Source organism: Hylaeus volcanicus, chromosome 1 (assembly GCF_026283585.1).
Source record: "Hylaeus volcanicus isolate JK05 chromosome 1, UHH_iyHylVolc1.0_haploid, whole genome shotgun sequence".
NCBI classification, from domain to species: Eukaryota; Metazoa; Arthropoda; class Insecta; order Hymenoptera; family Colletidae; genus Hylaeus; species Hylaeus volcanicus.
In genome coordinates this window covers 28,993,232-29,011,150 of record NC_071976.1, presented here as the reverse complement: position 1 = coordinate 29,011,150, position 17,919 = coordinate 28,993,232, and the positions used below count along the sequence as shown (strand labels likewise).

General features: G+C 39.0%; 3 protein-coding genes across 6 annotated transcripts in view; 1 reads left to right on the top strand and 2 right to left on the bottom strand.

The window, feature by feature from the left end:
* The first annotated feature begins 1,872 nt into the window (after positions 1 to 1,872).
* LOC128879451 (chitinase-like protein EN03) lies at positions 1,873 to 4,812 on the top strand. 2 transcript variants are annotated; one of them, XM_054128594.1, is made up of 6 exons: positions 1,873 to 2,016; positions 2,304 to 2,439; positions 2,627 to 2,880; positions 3,102 to 3,405; positions 3,662 to 3,824; positions 4,015 to 4,812. In XM_054128594.1, the coding sequence occupies exons 2-6, from the start codon at positions 2,319 to 2,321 to the stop codon at positions 4,493 to 4,495; spliced, it is 1,323 nt and encodes a 440-aa protein (XP_053984569.1). In that variant the 5' UTR covers positions 1,873 to 2,016; positions 2,304 to 2,318; the 3' UTR covers positions 4,496 to 4,812. The 2 variants fall into 2 exon arrangements, with proteins under 2 accessions (XP_053984569.1, XP_053984578.1); XM_054128603.1 differs by having other exon boundaries at positions 1,876 to 2,016; positions 4,033 to 4,812.
* A 2,129-nt stretch (positions 4,813 to 6,941) lies between these two features.
* Positions 6,942 to 11,789, bottom strand: LOC128879487 (uncharacterized protein DDB_G0288805-like; the record flags this gene model as incomplete). Its single annotated transcript, XM_054128671.1, has 1 exon — positions 6,942 to 11,789. A coding segment is annotated over one exon (792 nt), but the record flags the coding sequence as incomplete, so codon positions are not given.
* The window catches only part of LOC128879427 (uncharacterized), a 62,219-nt gene continuing 55,952 nt past the window's right edge, over positions 11,653 to 17,919 (bottom strand). For all 3 annotated transcript variants that reach the window (XM_054128555.1, XM_054128572.1, XM_054128565.1), the window contains 4 exons: positions 13,044 to 13,220; positions 12,551 to 12,800; positions 12,135 to 12,318; positions 11,653 to 11,936 (listed from right to left, as the gene is read on the bottom strand). In XM_054128555.1, the coding sequence (XP_053984530.1) occupies positions 11,790 to 11,936; positions 12,135 to 12,318; positions 12,551 to 12,800; positions 13,044 to 13,220 (758 nt within the window). In that variant the 3' untranslated portion in view covers positions 11,653 to 11,789. The remainder of the gene's footprint in view (positions 11,937 to 12,134; positions 12,319 to 12,550; positions 12,801 to 13,043; positions 13,221 to 17,919) is intronic.

Genomic DNA, 17,919 nt, shown 5'->3' with positions numbered 1-17,919 from the left:
GTAAGCAATTTAACAAGGAAAAAAAAAACAAAAAAAAAAACCAGATCATAGGAACGTGTTTCTAGAGCTGCTGCATTGGAATCCCCTCTGAGCAAATAACGTTGTTTTAGCTATTCATTGAGTTGTGGTTTTCCAGGGATTTCAAGGACTCGTGCGCGATGGAGCATGTTAACGTGTGTTATCACGTATTCTTGCGGAGCCGCTTCGATGTCTCCGAGTGCTACAGTAAAGCGATTAGACGCATTGCATATCGCTTCCGAGAACGGTGATTATCCTGTACCATATTCCGTGCTTGCATAACGTTTACATACGCGTACATACGCGTGAGTCTGACTCATTGGTAAATCAAATTTAAGGCTTTGGATAACAATAAATGTCCTCCTATAGGTCGACGAATTTGTCTAAACAACAAATGCTATTTTATTAGGAATGAAAATATGTCATTTAAAAAGAATTAATTTGTTTTTTAAATTCTCTTTACAACTTCATTTGCGAGCAAATTATTTACTTTATATAATCTTTCACGCATTTTGTTTTGTTTCTTGATATATATATAGTCTTTTACGAAAAAAAGTCATGATTTTTATTCGAGAATCCTACATTCAAATGCAACGACATTGGCGGAATAAAGATTTGATGATCGTTGGTGCACGTAAATTCCAAGGTTTGTTTTGAATAGCTGATCATGCGGGCCTGAATACGATAATCTGGCTTCCTTCGTGTTCATCGGATATGGCCTAGATCAGCAGGCAAGATGCGTGATCTCATCTCGAGACGTATAACACAATCATTCGTAATTACCTCGTCACGAGTCTGCTCGCGTACTTGTTAATTCGCGTGCGAATAGCCTCCGAGAATTCGCGCCGAATGGACGCCTCTTTTCCTGTGTCTTTTCTCGACGTAATCGTCATTCACAGGGATGGCGAAAAATTTGAGCATTCAATTTTATTTAAGAGATCAAATTTCTCATAATATTTGGTACGAACAAATAGAAGTACAGAAACGTTTGTTCAAACGCTATTCATGTATGATGGGGTATTATGCTTGTTCTGTAATGTTTATTAAATGGACGCAGAGGCAGAGATCTTGTTAGCTAGAAACTAGTCACAAACGAGGTTCACGTTAACGTGATAACCCGAGCGAAAGGTTGCGACTCCGCTGCGTTTGAGTTCCCTTAAATTAACGCAGAATTAATCACGTTTCAGATAGTAAATTGCGAGCGAAATAACACATTAGATGCTACAGTAAACGAGACAGGCCAAGATGCAAATTGCTTTCTTCGACTCCTCGACTCTTGAATCGAAATTTATAATCGAAATTTAAATCTTTATTCGGGAAATAATTTCTTAAATGCATTCACCGTATGGTTTCATTAAATTTTCTACTTTAAGAAAAAAGAAAAATTAAATAGCTGCAAACGGCCAACAAAGTTGAAAAAGATTTGACGAGTATACGTCTCATCGATGCATTGACGTAGAATTTTTGCGAACATTTTCCGTTGGAGGACATTTTAAAATTTGTTTATGTAATCGGTTCTACAGGTAATTCTTCGTTCATTGTATTTAATGATTCTTGCAATTTAAGAAAATTTCAAAAAATATTTCTCTCCTCTCTATAAGAGGCGTTGTCTATATGTATATAACAAATAATTGACACAGGGAAACACAATAAGATCGTGAACATAATATCGAGAGAAAATTAACTCGATGGACCCTGCTGATACATGAAAAATTGTTTGCTTGTCGGACAAGAGATATCAATCACGAGACGACTATTCCGTGACCAAATTTTTCAATCAGAATTCCCAGAAACATTTGGGACCCCTGGCCCTGATTTCTCGAGTTATCATGTCAACAAGATACGTATGTATATTCGCGACCAGATGGAGAAACTGTTTCTAGAAGATCGCTGACGTAAGGTCGACGAGCCCCACTACCTCGGCGGAGATCGGGCCAAGGTATCAAAGTCCCTGGCGAAGAAATTGTTCCAGACAGTCTGCTTCTTGCTTTCGAAAAGGTAAGATGACCATTTCTTCGTTTCGTTCGGACGTTGAGCAGTCGTGAATATTTAAATTGCAGTTCGTGGTACCCCATAGGGTATTGTCTTATGAGTTACACTTACAAAAGGATTGTTCGAGGATAGCCAAAAAGCTCTAGATCATTCGTTCATTCGTTGTAATCGGTTAAGAACATTTACAATCATTTTTCCGTTTCGTTTTACTACCATAGCAACAGTGAATCTTTTATTACGGTTTCATAAAAATATCTCGCGGTGTTATAAATATTCTCTGTATTGTTTTTCAGCATCAGTCTGCAAGAATGAAAGTGTTAATCATTGCCGCTTTTGCGGCACTCTGTGCACAGTCGGTGCTCGGTGCTGAACTGCACGAGCACAACAAGGTTGTCTGCTATTGGAATAGCACGGCCTTCGAACGAGAAGGTAAAATTTCTCTTCTGTCTGACAATTTCGAATATCCTTACGACATTGAACACATACTTAGAAACAGTTTTTTAGATGAGCAGGCAATGGAGCATTCACTAATCTTGCTCATTCGATCGTTACCATTGAAAATGAGTACCATTTTTATTAAAATAAATTATTAGTCGAATTCTTTGTTACGTTTCAGGACCTGGAAAGTTCCAGATAGACGACGTCCGCCCGGCACTGGCTCTCTGCACGCATCTGATCTATGGATACGCAGGTATCAACGCTGAGACGTTCGAGGTCGTTCCGTTGCATCCGAATCTCGACACTGGGGCTGGATACGCTTACTACAGGCTCGCCACGCAACTGAAGAGAGACTTTCCCGAGTTAAAAATCTATCTTGGCATCGGTGGCAACGCTGATCCAGAGGAGGATACGCACAAGTACCTCGTAGCTGTAAGTATCGCCTGACGAAGACGATGATTTCTTGATATAACATTTTCTCTACTCGTTATTATACTGCATGTAAATGGTTCTGCAATTCAACTAATTGTAAGGACAGTCTTGAACTGCCTTTCCTAAATAATTAAATCCTTTCTCTATCAACTTTGATCGATCTATCGATATCTTTTCGTGCATTCTATACGTTTCGATCCAACCGCTCGATTCTTCCACAGACCGAGACGTCAGAAGCGAGATCAAAGTTCATCAACTCGGTGAACCGTCTTTTGCAAGATTACGGATTCGACGGTATCGATCTCGCCTGGCAGTTCCCACAAGTGAAAGTAAAGAAGCAACGCAGCACCCTCGGCTCCATCTGGCACGGCGTCAAGAAGACTTTCGGCTATGGGAAATTCAAAGACGACAAGGAAATGGAGCACCGTGACGGTTTCACCATCATGGTCCGCGATCTGAAGGCCCAACTCAGACAGAAAATGAAGGCTCTGACGCTCACCGTCTTGCCCCACGTGAACAGCAGCAGTTAGTACTTTTGGATTTGCTAATTTATTTTTAATCGTTTTTCGCTATCGGGTTGACAAAAATGAATTTGGATAAAAAAAGTGTAAATGGTTTCTGTGAAACCTCTAAAATTTTGAATGGGTCGAAACGACCGTGCTCTGTACTTTGTTTACTAAGAAATTGTGAACGATAACATGGCCGTCTCGATCGCTGGTCCATTAAATCCCGTGAGTTTATACGTGCACGTAACCGATAACATTTTTATCGTTTCGTGCAGTTTACTACGACGCCAGGCTATTGGCACCCAATATCGACGCTGTGCACTTGTTTGCATTCGATCAAAAGTCTCCAGAACGCAATCCACAGGAAGCTGATTACCCGTCACCGATTTACGAGAGCTATGGGCGTGTTCCCGACGACAATGTTGACAGACAAGCCAGGTGAGAAGCTTGACAAATATGATATCCCTCGTATTTTGGTCGTTTCAGTCATTCAAAAAAAAAAAAAAATAAATAAATTCGTATACTGTTCTAGACTAGAATATCTTCTAAGCGTCGTATCTAAAATTTGTTTCGGTTTTGTGGACGTTCCTTGATATCCCAACAAGACAAACCAAAAATATCCGAAAAGTATTAATTCTTCTTCAAGGTATTGGCTGGAGAACGGCACACCGCCCTCGAAAATCGTCGTTGGAATCCCGACGTTCGCTCGTACCTGGAAGTTGACGTCTGACAGTCAAATATCAGGCGTGCCACCCATCGTCACCGACGGTCCAGGTGCCGAAGGGCCGCACACTAACATGCCAGGTCTCCTTTCCTACGCCGAGGTGTGCTCCAGATTGACGGAAAGCGCCGTTGGCCGTTTGAGACGCGTCGGTGATCCTTCGAAGAAGTATGGCAGCTACGCTTTTCAACCATACGACGAAAACACTGGTGCTGATGGAATCTGGGTTGGATACGAGGACCCTGACACGGCTGGAAACAAGGCAGCCTACGTGAAAGCAAAGGGCCTCGGTGGCGTGGCCATTTACGACTTGTCTTTGGACGACTTCCGGGGCATTTGCACCGGAGACAAATATCCCATCATCAGGGGTGCCAAGTACAAGTTGTAGAGAGTGATCAGAGAGTGACGCGTGTCGTTTCGAAACCTATCGTGACTGTTTTTGCTATTCCTGGACGATATACTCCAAATTCGATGAGCTTTTGGCTTTGTTCCTAGTAGAAACGTCGTAGAATATTATTTGGAAAAAGATCTGATCGAGAATGGTTGGTGCGATTACTTCGTATTTTTGTATTTCTTATGTATTTTTGGTTCGTCGTGTGCGCTACGTCCAAAGCAGGTCGAGCTTGTGTTATTTTGTTGCATGATCGAGGAAACGATGTATCCAGAGTGATGTATGTAAAATAAACATCATACTTTTTAACATTTTCTCCTGCAGGTATTTCCCTCCGAAGCTAAACCTTGGGAGCACATCGACATGGTATTTCCAGAGAAGTAACTCATAAACATCGCTTTATGTATAGATAATATATTTCGTGCAGTCTATGAATTCGGTTAAACACATTTGCTCGGGTGTGTACGAAAGGTTTTCTTATAAATAGACTAAACTCGGTAAATATATCAAACGTTAGGAGTTATGGCACACGAGACACAGCTAATCCGCAGCCACTCGCACACATAGACACAAAACTTTTCGAAAATCTCTTGTACGATCAATTCGGTCTTCCGCTTTCGTTACTCGAAAGCATCGCATCGAACAAAGTCATTTTTCTTTTGATTTAATTCAATTCACAACGATTCAACGAATTACCAAACATTTGTGCACGTTGGTTCAGTGAAGGTAGTGTTGTTAACATTTATCTCCTTGGTTGGATCTTTCGGGACTGCTGTTTCACTGGGGCAATTCGCACGATCGAACTATCGTAAATTAAGGTCCGATGTTGTAGATTAGAAATATACTTGTAATGGGTTGTGAACTAGAAGCAGAGAAGACAATTGGTAATAAAAAACAAGACTCTTGTTAGGAAGAACAATAGGCACTTAAGATACATTTAGTCGATTGGAAAGTCAGTTTTGTGCATCGATTATTCCTATTGATTTATTAAAGATGATTAGAAATTTTGGGTTGTTGGAGAGTTTTAACTCTGGTAGCTAAATAAGTCCAAGTATATTTCCATCAACGAAAACCAATAAGTATATTCCGATAGTGTCACGTGCTGCATCGGTTTAACACACAAAAAGCAACGAATATGGTCGCGTTGTACATAGTTTTAGCAAAACAGCAGACCAGAAACAGTCGTAACAACACGAACACAACCTGCTGCATAATCATAATACTTAGGAAATACTGGGCATGGTAGTTGGAATAGCTTACGCACTATAGTACAGTTAATAATTCGATATACACTTCAACAGGGGTTGGGCACTCGTTACATTACGGCATACAATATAATGAAATATAATACGTGTAGCATTACAACGTACAGTAAACGCAATAGTTATCCCTGATTAACGCTAATCTACCGTGTACTCGATCTTCGATAACGTCGACACAAACTCGCTCGCAAAAATTGACAGTAAAAATCATATCTTTTATACACTTTTGTACAAACATACATCACTAAACGTTAGCTCGAACAATATTGAAACGTAAGGTTATAGAGTCTATCGTAACGTCGATTTTCTAATTTAATTTCTTATCAAAGAAATCACCATGTGATTTAGACTTCAGGACTAACAAAGTCTAGGGCTATTAATGAGGTTCGAAACAAGTGAATTTCAAGCAACAACATTTTCGGGAAAATTGTACCAACTAGGAAATGCAATATAATTGTGAAAAAGACACAGGAAATGGGAAATCAAGTGTCGATGATCTCTCACTGATTCGAAAGGGATTAACACAATCAACTTTGCACAACTCTAAGTTTCGCAAAATGTCGTCATATATACACAAACATATTTCACGTACATAGACTAGTACAATGGTAACAAATGAAAATGCGCGATTACATTGAGTTTCGCGAACGAGTTTGATCCGATCGAGGAGCATTTCGAAAGATTCTAAGCAGGAACAGGACACCCTCGACAAGATTACGTCGTTGAAAGCATATCTGGCGTCTATTATCGTAGTCGCGGGACGTCTGGAGTTGGACAGTGAAAAAATAAGTACGCGGAGATCTCTGACGTGACTTTCTTCTACGTGGAACGTTCTCTCGAGTGCTTCCAGGTGCTTAAAAATCGTTCGACTTGGAAATGCAACGTGTGTGCCACTGATAAATCTAGAGTTGGACTTGCCGCTTTCCTAATTCTCTGTAAACACGTGTCCCTTACAGAGAAACCTCTTGCTGGCCGCTGTTTTCAACTGATTCGCGACACTCTAACAATTGTAGGAAGTGTTTCAGTGGACCCCTTTCTTCTCTTTCTGTCTGAAAATTATCGGCGAGCAGCTTTGTATTCGTACCGCTACCATTTCTTGGCACGTCTTCCAATCTGGATTCGACATTGTTACGTTAATCTGATGGAGAATATGACGAAATAATAATTAATGACTATTTAGAAATACTTTATTTATTTGCCATCTATTAATTTCGAATGGTATCCTTTATTTACTGTATGGATACAGCGAACTGTGAGTAATTAAAAGAAAAAGGTGTACGGTACTACTATAGCGATGGAACACTAACATAAACGTAACACAAGTAAATTACACGTTTGGTAGTAATGGTGAAGTTACTTTTAAGATTATGTTAATTGTATCGTTTTATTCCCTATCGTAAAAGATATTAGTAAATATAGCGAAACATAAATCATTTGTTTAAAGAAATGGTTGAGTAATATATATTACAAGTTCAGTGATATAACAATAACATAATAGAGATATGCAGTAAACAATAATATAAGTAAATTACTCTTATAGTAATAATAAAGATTAAAAGAATAGAAAAATTTATTTTGTTTTTCGTATCGTATTAATCGAAATAGTGAAACACAAATAATTTTTTTGTAGTAGCTGGCTGAGAAGTATACTATTACTACACCGATTAGCTATGCAATGGCGATTAGGGGAGTGTCTAGCTGGGAAATTGGCTTAGGCTGCTCTCAACATCGAAAGTACCTACAAAGCTGCCCCCCCTCCCCCCTCACTACAGCGTATAATGCCGATACGTTGACATTTAGGTATATATTTGTCCCTTCCATTTTTATGTTTCTTATTCGAGGATACTGGAATGAAAATCTTCAACGTTCATATATTTCTCATGTTCAACGATGCATTTGGACGATGCAAAACGTGTCGCGCATCTTCGAAAACGCTCCAGTAAATGCATATCAAGTAAATGCATATCGCGCAATTGGTCAACTTTCAGATAAAATATCGTATTATTAAATACAACGACGGTTGAAAGTGGAATTGCTGCAAGCAACGAGAATAACAACGTTCAGAAAAGCTGGAAACTATTAACTCAGCACGAGACAATTAACTCTGTTACGATAGTTAAATAGTTATTTAATTACGTCATACGCGATTCGAGTGACTCGAATTTTAGTAAAATAATTAACGTTTCTCGGCGCTCGCAGCGAGTCGACTTTCGATCGTCGATAACATTTATCGGTATAATTTCTTCTGAAACGTACATAAATATAGTTTTCATATTGCATATCTTTTACAAATTTCGACTCGTCTCATACAACAAAAAGATCCAAAATTCACGATAGAAGTTTGTCGCATTAGAACGAACATTTTGATTATTATTTCAAACAACGCAAAGTATTTTCAGTGTTCGCGTAATTGGAAATCGAACTGTGGATCATACGAATCTCGATAGTTGAAAGTTCACCCTTTGGGGACGGAATTAGTCTGTAAAATGCAAGCGTGTAGATGTTAGAATTTTTGGTTAGATTTTTTTTTCATTCGGTTCAATGATGAAATCATTGATGTTTGTCAGTCCATCGATTCTCAAAAAAAAAGGATCCAAATTATTGTACGATAGTGCTATCAAATATGGCGTTTCAACGTTTTTTAAAAATAAGATTGTAATTTAAAATTTTTAATCAGAATTTACGTTTAAAAATCGAATCTTTGAAGAAATTAATTTTATTTCCGAAATTCTTGTATAAGAATTCAAGCGTATCCAATGACGAACCGAATAAAAAAAATGTCCTCGTCATCAATAAAGTTATTGCGACGAAGTGGTATGGAATTTGAAAGATTCAGTGACCATCTAATGAAAGGAAACTGTAATTGGTTCTACGCTTCTCACATTTCGCGAATTATTCGAATTTCTGCAACGATCGCGAATGATATCCGAACTGTACGTATCGAATGATTTTCGTTATTGATCGCCATTGGTAAATCGGGCGCTTGTTATGTTTCAATTTGTCGTTTCTTAATGGACGATTTGTTTCTTAAATTTAACCAAAGTTTAATAATTACCGAGATTATATTCATTGCTTAGAAAGTGGGTGATAAAATTTACAAAAAGTCAGATTTCCAATGTCTTCAATAAATGTAACATCTTCTCTTACAATTAGATAATTATGAAAAGTTATACAACACAAAATTAATCAACGGCAACAACTCAACGCTTTTCAAATTTTTTCCAAGATCATGACTCAAACTGCATTGCGTTAAATAAATATTCCATAATAAATACTCCAATTAGTTCGAGTCGTTTCAACAACGTTTTGCCACTCCATTATCTGCCGCTCGTTTATCTCCATTGTTTCTCAAACCACGATCTTTAACTGTCTATCTTAAAAACGATATAAATATCCATCTTGCTTTTCGTAGAATGTATTTGATCAAACTCAACAAGCGATAGTAAACTTTCTTACTGTTAGTGGTACGCGTGTCTCGCGAGAAGCGATGGGATCAAGTTCAACACGTACTCACGAAATAAAGCCAAATTTAATGTATAATGGTCACTTTATGGGATTTCATCGCTACTCATGACAGGACATGCGCATGGTGCAGCTTCCAACCGGAAATCAGCCATTCGAAATGGAACGTTTAATTCGATTTCGAATGGCCACTTGTGGAAGAACCTCGAATTCGTGCTCGAAGAAAACTTTAGTACCAGAGCTCTTCGTGCATTCTGTTCCACAAAGCGTACAGTTTCGTCGAGTCTTACTCCTAACGAGATACACGGAGAAGTATATATAGTAGATACGAATATTCGAGACGCGAGGATCATGAAACGAATGCGCGTCCAGACATCTTGCATCTCTTCCGATGGACTTATGTAAAATTCGTCTTGTACTTGATCGTTATAGCTCTGTATATCACGTATTTGCTCTTCGTATTTGGATCTTCAAGAAGAAATAGGGGTTAAGATAATTTATACTGGAAATATGAAGAAAAGTACTTGTAAAAAATAAGAATAATGGTGCAAGTAACAGAAGGGGAAGAGAAAGAAGTAGAAACAAGAAGAAATAAGGCTACTATTGGAAAAGAAGAAATAGAACCAGGTTAAAAAATAAAGCCAAGTTACGTTGAATAGTTTCCTCTTCTATCAATGAAATTATCATCAACAGATACATATGTATATTTGTAATATTACAGCAAATTGTATTTATTTGAAAAACATCACAAATATGCTAATATTTATCACATAACTTTATATCCATCGAATTCCTTGTAAAACTTTAGGGAGCATCCGTTACATTTTGTAGAACAGAATGAAAATAATGTCGACGTGTTTCGATTCGGTTACCGACTCCACTTCAATTTTTCGTGCGCGCGAATGACATTCGTTGCAACGAGATATCATCAAAAATATCTGCAGATCTTCGAAACGACTCTTCGAAGTTCACGAAAATCTGAACGTCTCGATTTTTCTTTATTATCAAGAAATCATTGCAACGAAACCCATTTCCTCCAATTTCATCAAAATTCATGTTTGCACGGATTTCAAGAAGCTTTCTCGATCCATCCATAATATTTCACAAAACTGGCACATTTCAAGTTCTTTCGAATAGGTTATCTCAAACTTGTCAATTTGCTATTCCAAACTCCCTCGAAATTCTTGACTCGAAGTCGTTGTTCGGCCAAACATCTACCCTCTTCGACGTGTCAAATGTTTTGTCTCCGTATGAAACATTCTTAAATCTCTAGTATTAAGTCCTTCTAATGTTATCAAAATCTTTGAATAGGTCTAGCTTTTGTTCAGAAATGTCACCCGCTAGAACGTATTATTCTCCTCGTATTTAAAGTGCTGTACCCTGTCGCGACACAGTCCCGTTTTTCGTCGAAGAAATGAACGGGATTGAAACCAATCCGTGTTTCCGTAGACCTGACATTGAATTCCCACCTGACACGAGTATTCCCACTTGCGAGCTTCCAACTGATTCAGTTAAACGAGTTAAATTGTCGCCTCGAATCGTTCTGAATGTTATTCGTAGACCTTGTCGAAGTAAAGTGATAATATTCCAACATGTCCGGGACATCTAAAGACTCTCACAAGCAGACCGTGCAATCCTAGTCCAGCCGATTAGAGATCCCTAAATCCCAAATAACATTCGTACGATTCGGTAGCCTTTGTCGCGCAATTGTTTAGCCTTACGTTAATCGAACACCAGTCTCTGTCAGTTCCTCCCACGATCGTTTATATAGTCTTCTACATGACAGAACACCGTGTGACGTTGTACCTATTATCTTGGTCCACATTGTTAACGCTGAGTACGCGGAGCAGCCTCTCCGTGTCCTTGCAGACGTGTCTGGTCTGCTGCTGTTGCTTCATCAGCCTCATCGAAGTCTTCTTTTTCCTCCTCTTCTTGGTCTGCGGCAGAGTCAGCTCGAGCATCTGCTCGAACCTGAGTCGAATAGGCCAGCTAGTCTCCTCGTGTTCGTCGTCCTCGTACGTGGACTCGTTCGTCTCTCGTTTCTGCAACGTCTGGAACGCGTAGTTCGCGGGTAACAGTTTCTTCGGCTGAGTGAACGAGTCGTGAACGCGAACCGGACGCGCCAACGAGGATCTCTTCTTCGCCGGGGTCAAGAACAGCGGCTGGATCTTCAGCGATCCGGACAGCTTGGTGCTCTTCGGGTTCGTCGACGTCTTGAAGTCGTCCAGGCAAGCTAAAGCTAAAGCTTTAGGATCCTCCTTGATCATCGTGGAACTAAGGGGACTGGTCAGTCGACAGTTGCTCGTACCGTTGCTTGGTATCAGGATGTTGCTTTTCGCGCACTTCTCGAGCTTGACGTTGTTGTTACTGCTATTACTGTTGTTATTGTTATTGTTATTGTTGTTGGTGCTGGTGACGATGTTCGTCACGTGACGACATTGCTCCGCGCACTGCAGGCAGTCGTAATACTTCTCGGCCACGTTTCGACGGGCTGAAGCGGAGAATCGCTCTCGGAGATACGCGCGATTGTGCCGGTCCCCCGTGTGGCCTTTGTGGCGAGACTGTTGTCACACCTCCTGGAGATACTTTAGCGGGCAGAGGATCTCCTTGTACAGAACCTCTCCCTCTTTGCCGGTGTGGTCTGTCGATCTGACGTCGGCGGCGCACCGTACCATCGCGACACCGCCTACTTCTTCGCCAACCTGAATCACGATCTGTCGAGAAACATATCGTTTGAACATCGGTCTTCTGTGGCTGCTGTGTATAGTTTTCCGGTACTTATTCAACTTGAACACTGCTGAAGAATACACGTTAAAGCAACTAGCGAGAAATGACGTGTCCAATAAACTAAACGATAGCTTCGTAAAGTGAAGTTGTTTCATAGTCGATTAAACATGGCGAACTTAACATACCTGATCACGTAGTAGGGCAATCTGATCGGGCAGCTGAAGATTACGAGTGACTTGAAGAGTCTTCTGTCCAGACTCCACTCGCATAACGTACGCGCTAGGGAAGTAACCCACTCGTCCGCCTAGACACTTGCCTTTCCACCAATCCTTCTCCGATTTGTCGATCACTGTCACTTTATAACCCGCCCTGAAATAAGATCGCAACGCTACGAGTTAAAAAAGAAGCCAGGGTTGAACAGCAACATGTTCTTTCGAACAAAAGTTAAGAAAATAAACTCAAAATTGCTCGAATAACGAATACATCGATATTTAAAAAAATTTCATTAAGAATATCAGGCTTCCAAGGGTTGAGCATGCCAGGCGTTGAACTATTCGAATTCAAGTCAGATTCTATGGATAGAACTCCGTTCAGTGATTACTTCAAGTCTAGCTCGTCCCGATGACGCGCGTTGAAATTGTACAGAGCAACGTAGAGATTGTTGGGTGGTAGGACACGTTTTCCCGGTGGATTCATGTGATTTTGATTGTTCGTATGCGGCGATGGGCAAGGAGAAGTGCTGGCCGAGGAATAAGACTTCTCATTCTCGTCTGGTAGCTCCATACTGGACATTCTGATGGCCCCTCTTATGTGCTTGTGAACACCGTGACCCTGGCCTGGGCTGCATGGCGCTGTAACAACATGCGAGGAGAGATCCTTCGATATAATGAAACTGTAAAGTACAAATTAAGTGTCATAGACAAATTACACGACTTCGAACCCTTATAAACTGAAAACTTTCTCACTCATTTATACCATCTTCCTAATACTATAATTTTGCTATTCATCGCATCAGGCATGAAGAGAATGCTTGAATTCCAGTTCACGTTAATTTGCGTTTGTACGATTAATTAATACTTTCACGTTCTACTTACACAGTCTGTTAATGCTCCCACTGTCGGAGTGTCTGGGTGGTGTGGATTCTCTTTGGCCACCGGGACAATAGTCTCGAGGACGGTGTCGGCCATGAGCCGTGCCTTCCGGAGAGTCCAGACTAAGGCTCTTCATCCTCAAGTTAAGCCTTTCCCGTCTACGTTGCGGGCTATGCGGCGCTTCATGTTCCATAATTATCGATCATAACAAGTTAGCCTTTGAAATTGTTTCGCTACTCGACGTTGACGCCATTTAGGCAAGCCAATTAGTTAGCAACAGTTTGTTCATCAAGCTGGTTGTTGTCGTGTACTTAGCGTTCATACTTGCGCGAATTTAGTTGCAAAATAGCGGCTAATTACGGTGACGTTATTTATAATAATGTCAATTTAATATTATGCACGTGTACTTTGTGATAATATCAAATTGGTGTGTGAAAATTATATATATAAAAAAAAAAGAAATATAATCAATTAGCACAAAGTGTACTATTTATGTGCGAAAATTTGTCCACAAAATGTTCGTCAGAAGCTAGGTTCTTTTTATAGTGCTCACGCAAAGCAAGTAATTGTGCGAAAAATTAAAATACACACTTCTTTTGTTATAAAAAATGTTAAACTCCAAAAAACCATCTTTGATCAACGTAGCAGACGTGTCAATTTGCATACAAGAAAATTGCAATCTGCGCGATACATTAATTATTATTCATAAACCTTGTAAAGTTGTTAGTACTTTTATTTTTTTTATTAAATTGAATATCGCAACACGTGTTTTGGTGTCAACGTCGAGGCTGAAAGAACAGATACAACGAAACAAGGACTCCATAGATACAGTTACACCATAAATGCACACAGAAACGGTTCTTTTTAGACGACAAGTTCGACCAATAGTAGAATTCACAGAGAAAAAGAGAATTCGCAAAAAAAAAAAATTATTAAACAAAAAGTACAGAGAGAAAAGTGGGACACGACTCGCGCGAAGAAGTGAAAGTAGGGGTTTTGCGGAAGACACAACTTTTATTATTTACAATATTTACATGAGATATTCGTTGTGTTTTCATTTTTTTTTCGCCTTTATTTTGGTCGCGTGTCGTTCACTTTTGATCTGTGGATTCGTGTCATAAACACCGCCCGTTTCGTATTTTCCTTCATTTTTTTTCTTCCCCTTTTTTTCGTGCAATTTTACCTGTCATATTTCGTCGAATTTTTAGTAAACTTTTCTTTGTGCTAAGATAAACGTTATCAAAAATTGAGGTAGTCCTAATGATTGACAAGTTCGAAGAATTCTTTGAAGGAATTGAAACATTTGAAACGCGTTTCAAAAGACTTCTGTAAAATTTTTCTTTGTTTTGGTGGAAAAGGTGAAAGATTCGAATGGAAGTAAATGTTACAAATTTAACAGTTGGAATACGATTTGTTGAAGATGAACTAAGATTTTTATTTCTTTACTTCATTTTGCTATTTATTTTCTTAAGTTTCAAACTTGAGATTTTTTTTTATAATAATTATTGGGTTTGCAACTTATGTGGTAACCGATTTACAATGCTGATTACTTTCACGATGAAAGTAAATCTTTTCAGCGAGTTTTAAGCAAGTGATAGATTTGTTGTCTATTTTACCAATTTCAATGTGTTTTTTCTACAAATTATAAATTCATAAGCCTACACGTTAAGTAAATTCATTTTTTTCGTTGGTTTTTTAAAAGATTTCTGCTCTCGAAGGTCGACAAACAATCCCAAATTTGATAAACCGTTAACAACTTCGTTTCAAAAGAAACTATGCAGTAAAATAGAACATTTTTTCGTTGTCGTGAGAATTTCATGTAATTTAATTGCGAATTATATTACATTTCAAAATAATTACTGATGAAAATTGCACGTGCTGTATGATCCGATACTTATCTATCAATTAAAAATGTTTAGCAAATAAAACTCTTTCAACGATAACTGACAATTTTCATGATTACTCTAAGCTTTCATAGTGTGCTAATGTATCCTTACCTTTTAGGCATAGTCTTTTTTGAAACAACCTGTATGTATATAATAAAAGTCCTGTAAATAATTTTATCGCTTTAGGAATTTCGCTTTTTTTCAATTTGGTCATGCTGAATTTAAGAACCACTACGAATGTTTCATAACCGAATTTTTTCTATCAAAAGGATTGAATTTGACATAGTTTTCATCCGTTTGATCGAGCGATTCTTTTTCTTTATAATTCAGCAATTCCAAATTTTTGTTTTATTATTTACTATTTCGTAATAATTTCAATTGTTCTAGGTGAAAAAGATATATATGTATATCTTAGGCACTTAAATCATTTAATGAAATCGTGTTTGTTACGCAAATTTTTAGTTTCAAACCTAATCTAACTACATCGATTTAGAGTATTTTTCGCTCGTATTTAACTTCTTAGGTCGTCACTGAAACGATTAACCCCTTGTAATAGATAAAAATACAAATGCATAGCCTTATTTTTCTACGCAGTTTCCTTCGAGGGAAACACATTTTCTCTCTGCGATAGGAAGGCTTCTGATTCCCTTATAAATAAAAGAAGTTGGACTTGTGAATCGCTTTGAAGAAGACGGGGAGACTCTTTTGAAACGTATCGTGATCTATAACGAAACATGGGTTCGTCACTGTATCTGCGCCAGCGAACTTCTTCTTTTTTTATACGGCGATCACAAAGCTTTCTATCAACTACTATCCAATGGAGGAAATGTATTTCTCCCGAAGGAAATTATATAGAAAAATAACCCACTATATTTGTATTGTTATCTATCACCACTATAGCTGTATAATAAAATCCCGGTTCGTGTTTGAATATCCCTCGTAAAATATGCCACCGTACGGTGCGTCTCGCGACAGGTCACGATTTTATGGCGCGTTTCGTAGCGAAGGGGTTAATATTTTTGAATCACGGTCGTTCGTGGGGCAGTGAAGAACGTCGCTCGTTCGTGTCGAGCGGTGCCAGTAGGGAACGCGTGACGACGCGCGGATCCACTCGTTGGGTCATCGTTTCCTGTTGGCGCCGCGATAAAGAGGTTGCGGCAACCTCTGAGACGAGGTCGAGGGTGAGTCGTGGGTCATCAACACCAGCGGCTGTCCAAACGGCCTGGTTCCAGACATCGATCCGCCGCTGCCTCTTCCTGGTCAACGGAATTTTAACAATTCCACGGTGATTCCGTTGTCGTTTCCTTTTTCCACGAGCTTTAAATTCGAAGCGCAACTTTTTCGCTTTCAACGCAAGCTTTCCACACTTTTGGAGTACTTAGAGGGTTGCCACGTGGACTATCTTAGGTAGGGCTATTCCAAACGTTTGCGTCTCGGGTCCTGCTCCATTTGTGAAATATCCTATTCCAAATTGTTTACTGACTCATTCGTCAAAAGTTAGAGAGAATTCAGATATCCGATCGAAAATACAAATTCAGAATGTCTGTTTAGAAATTGTGGTCCATATTTGTTCAACTATTTTCAAGGATTCTTCGTTAGTGTGTATTCCACCATGAATTTAAATAAATACAAAGTCTATACAATTAAGGATAAATATTACATTTTATACTTCTTAAATTGTGGCAACCCTGGTTAGAGGTATCTCGGTGTGTTATTTTTGGCCGATTTTGTTAGTGCGATGCGATTCCACTCTCATCACAGAACTGATGATGATGATTCCCATCGTGCTTGATCCTTGAAACGCTTCTTTCGCGTTTTTGCGATCGTTGATGATTCGTTGTGCTTGGTTTATTTGTGTTTCGCTGGCTTCTCTTTGCTTTGGAATCGATCGGAGTTGAATCGAACTTTGCGATGAGGTGTTAGGCTTTGATGCTGGATTTGATTAGGCGAACTTGTGTTTTAGTTGTTGCTTACAGCGAGTCATAAAAGCAATTCTGTACCTCACAGGCAAACTAACCGTACATTCGGAAATTTAATATTGGTAACAAGAATGAAGAATTTAATATTAGTTAAGGAATTTATGATGTTCATCCCATATTTTCAACACTTTCCGTGTAAATGTTCAAAGTGCTGCTCGTATAAATATTCGCTTAATAATCCGCTGAAACGGCTCACCTTTCGCGTTCTATATGTTATTCAACCCAACACTGGTCTACAGGCAAGGGACTAGAAAGCTTGCGCGAGGCGAGTCTCGCGAAAAAAAAGCGGAAAAAACGTTTCTCTCTTCGTCGAGGAAAGTTCACGATGGCGAATTCGGAATTGTCAATTTTTAATCGCGTGTCCTCGAGTGCTCGAGGCCCTCTGGAAAGAACTCTCGAGGATGCTTTGAAAGAGCTTTCATACAGATGCCTCGAAAGATATCAACACTCGGTGTTTTCCCTCGACAAGCTATCATCTGACATACCTATTGGTCGATTTCTTTCGATAAAAAGTAGAAAATAATTTCACTATTCGTAATTATAATAGTGTCCATAAAACGTTTACCTTGATGTTTCAAACTTATCTCGAAGTAAACGTAACTTTGTGTAATATGGGCATTTGATAAATATTTTGGTAAAATAAAATTCCTTCTACAGTTAACGATAGCTTTTATGTAATTATAGTTAAAAAATATATTTATAAAAATGCTAATTTTCTAAATAGTGCAACTAATTATATATAATGACAATTGATAAAAACGCTCTGAAGAGATTCAACATCTTCGCGCCAAAGTGCAAAAGTTTCCTTTTGAATTTCGAACGCACGATCAAAAATTCGGATGAATGGCGATACTGCTGAATCGTGGATCGACGATCCGCGAATCCTGTCACCTCGATTCTCGGGTATCGAGGGAGAATTAAAATCAATGATGGCGCAGGTAAAGGGGAAGAATGAAGATGAAGTAGGAGAAGAAGTAGACAGATAGAAGATCAGACAGACGATAATAAAAAAAG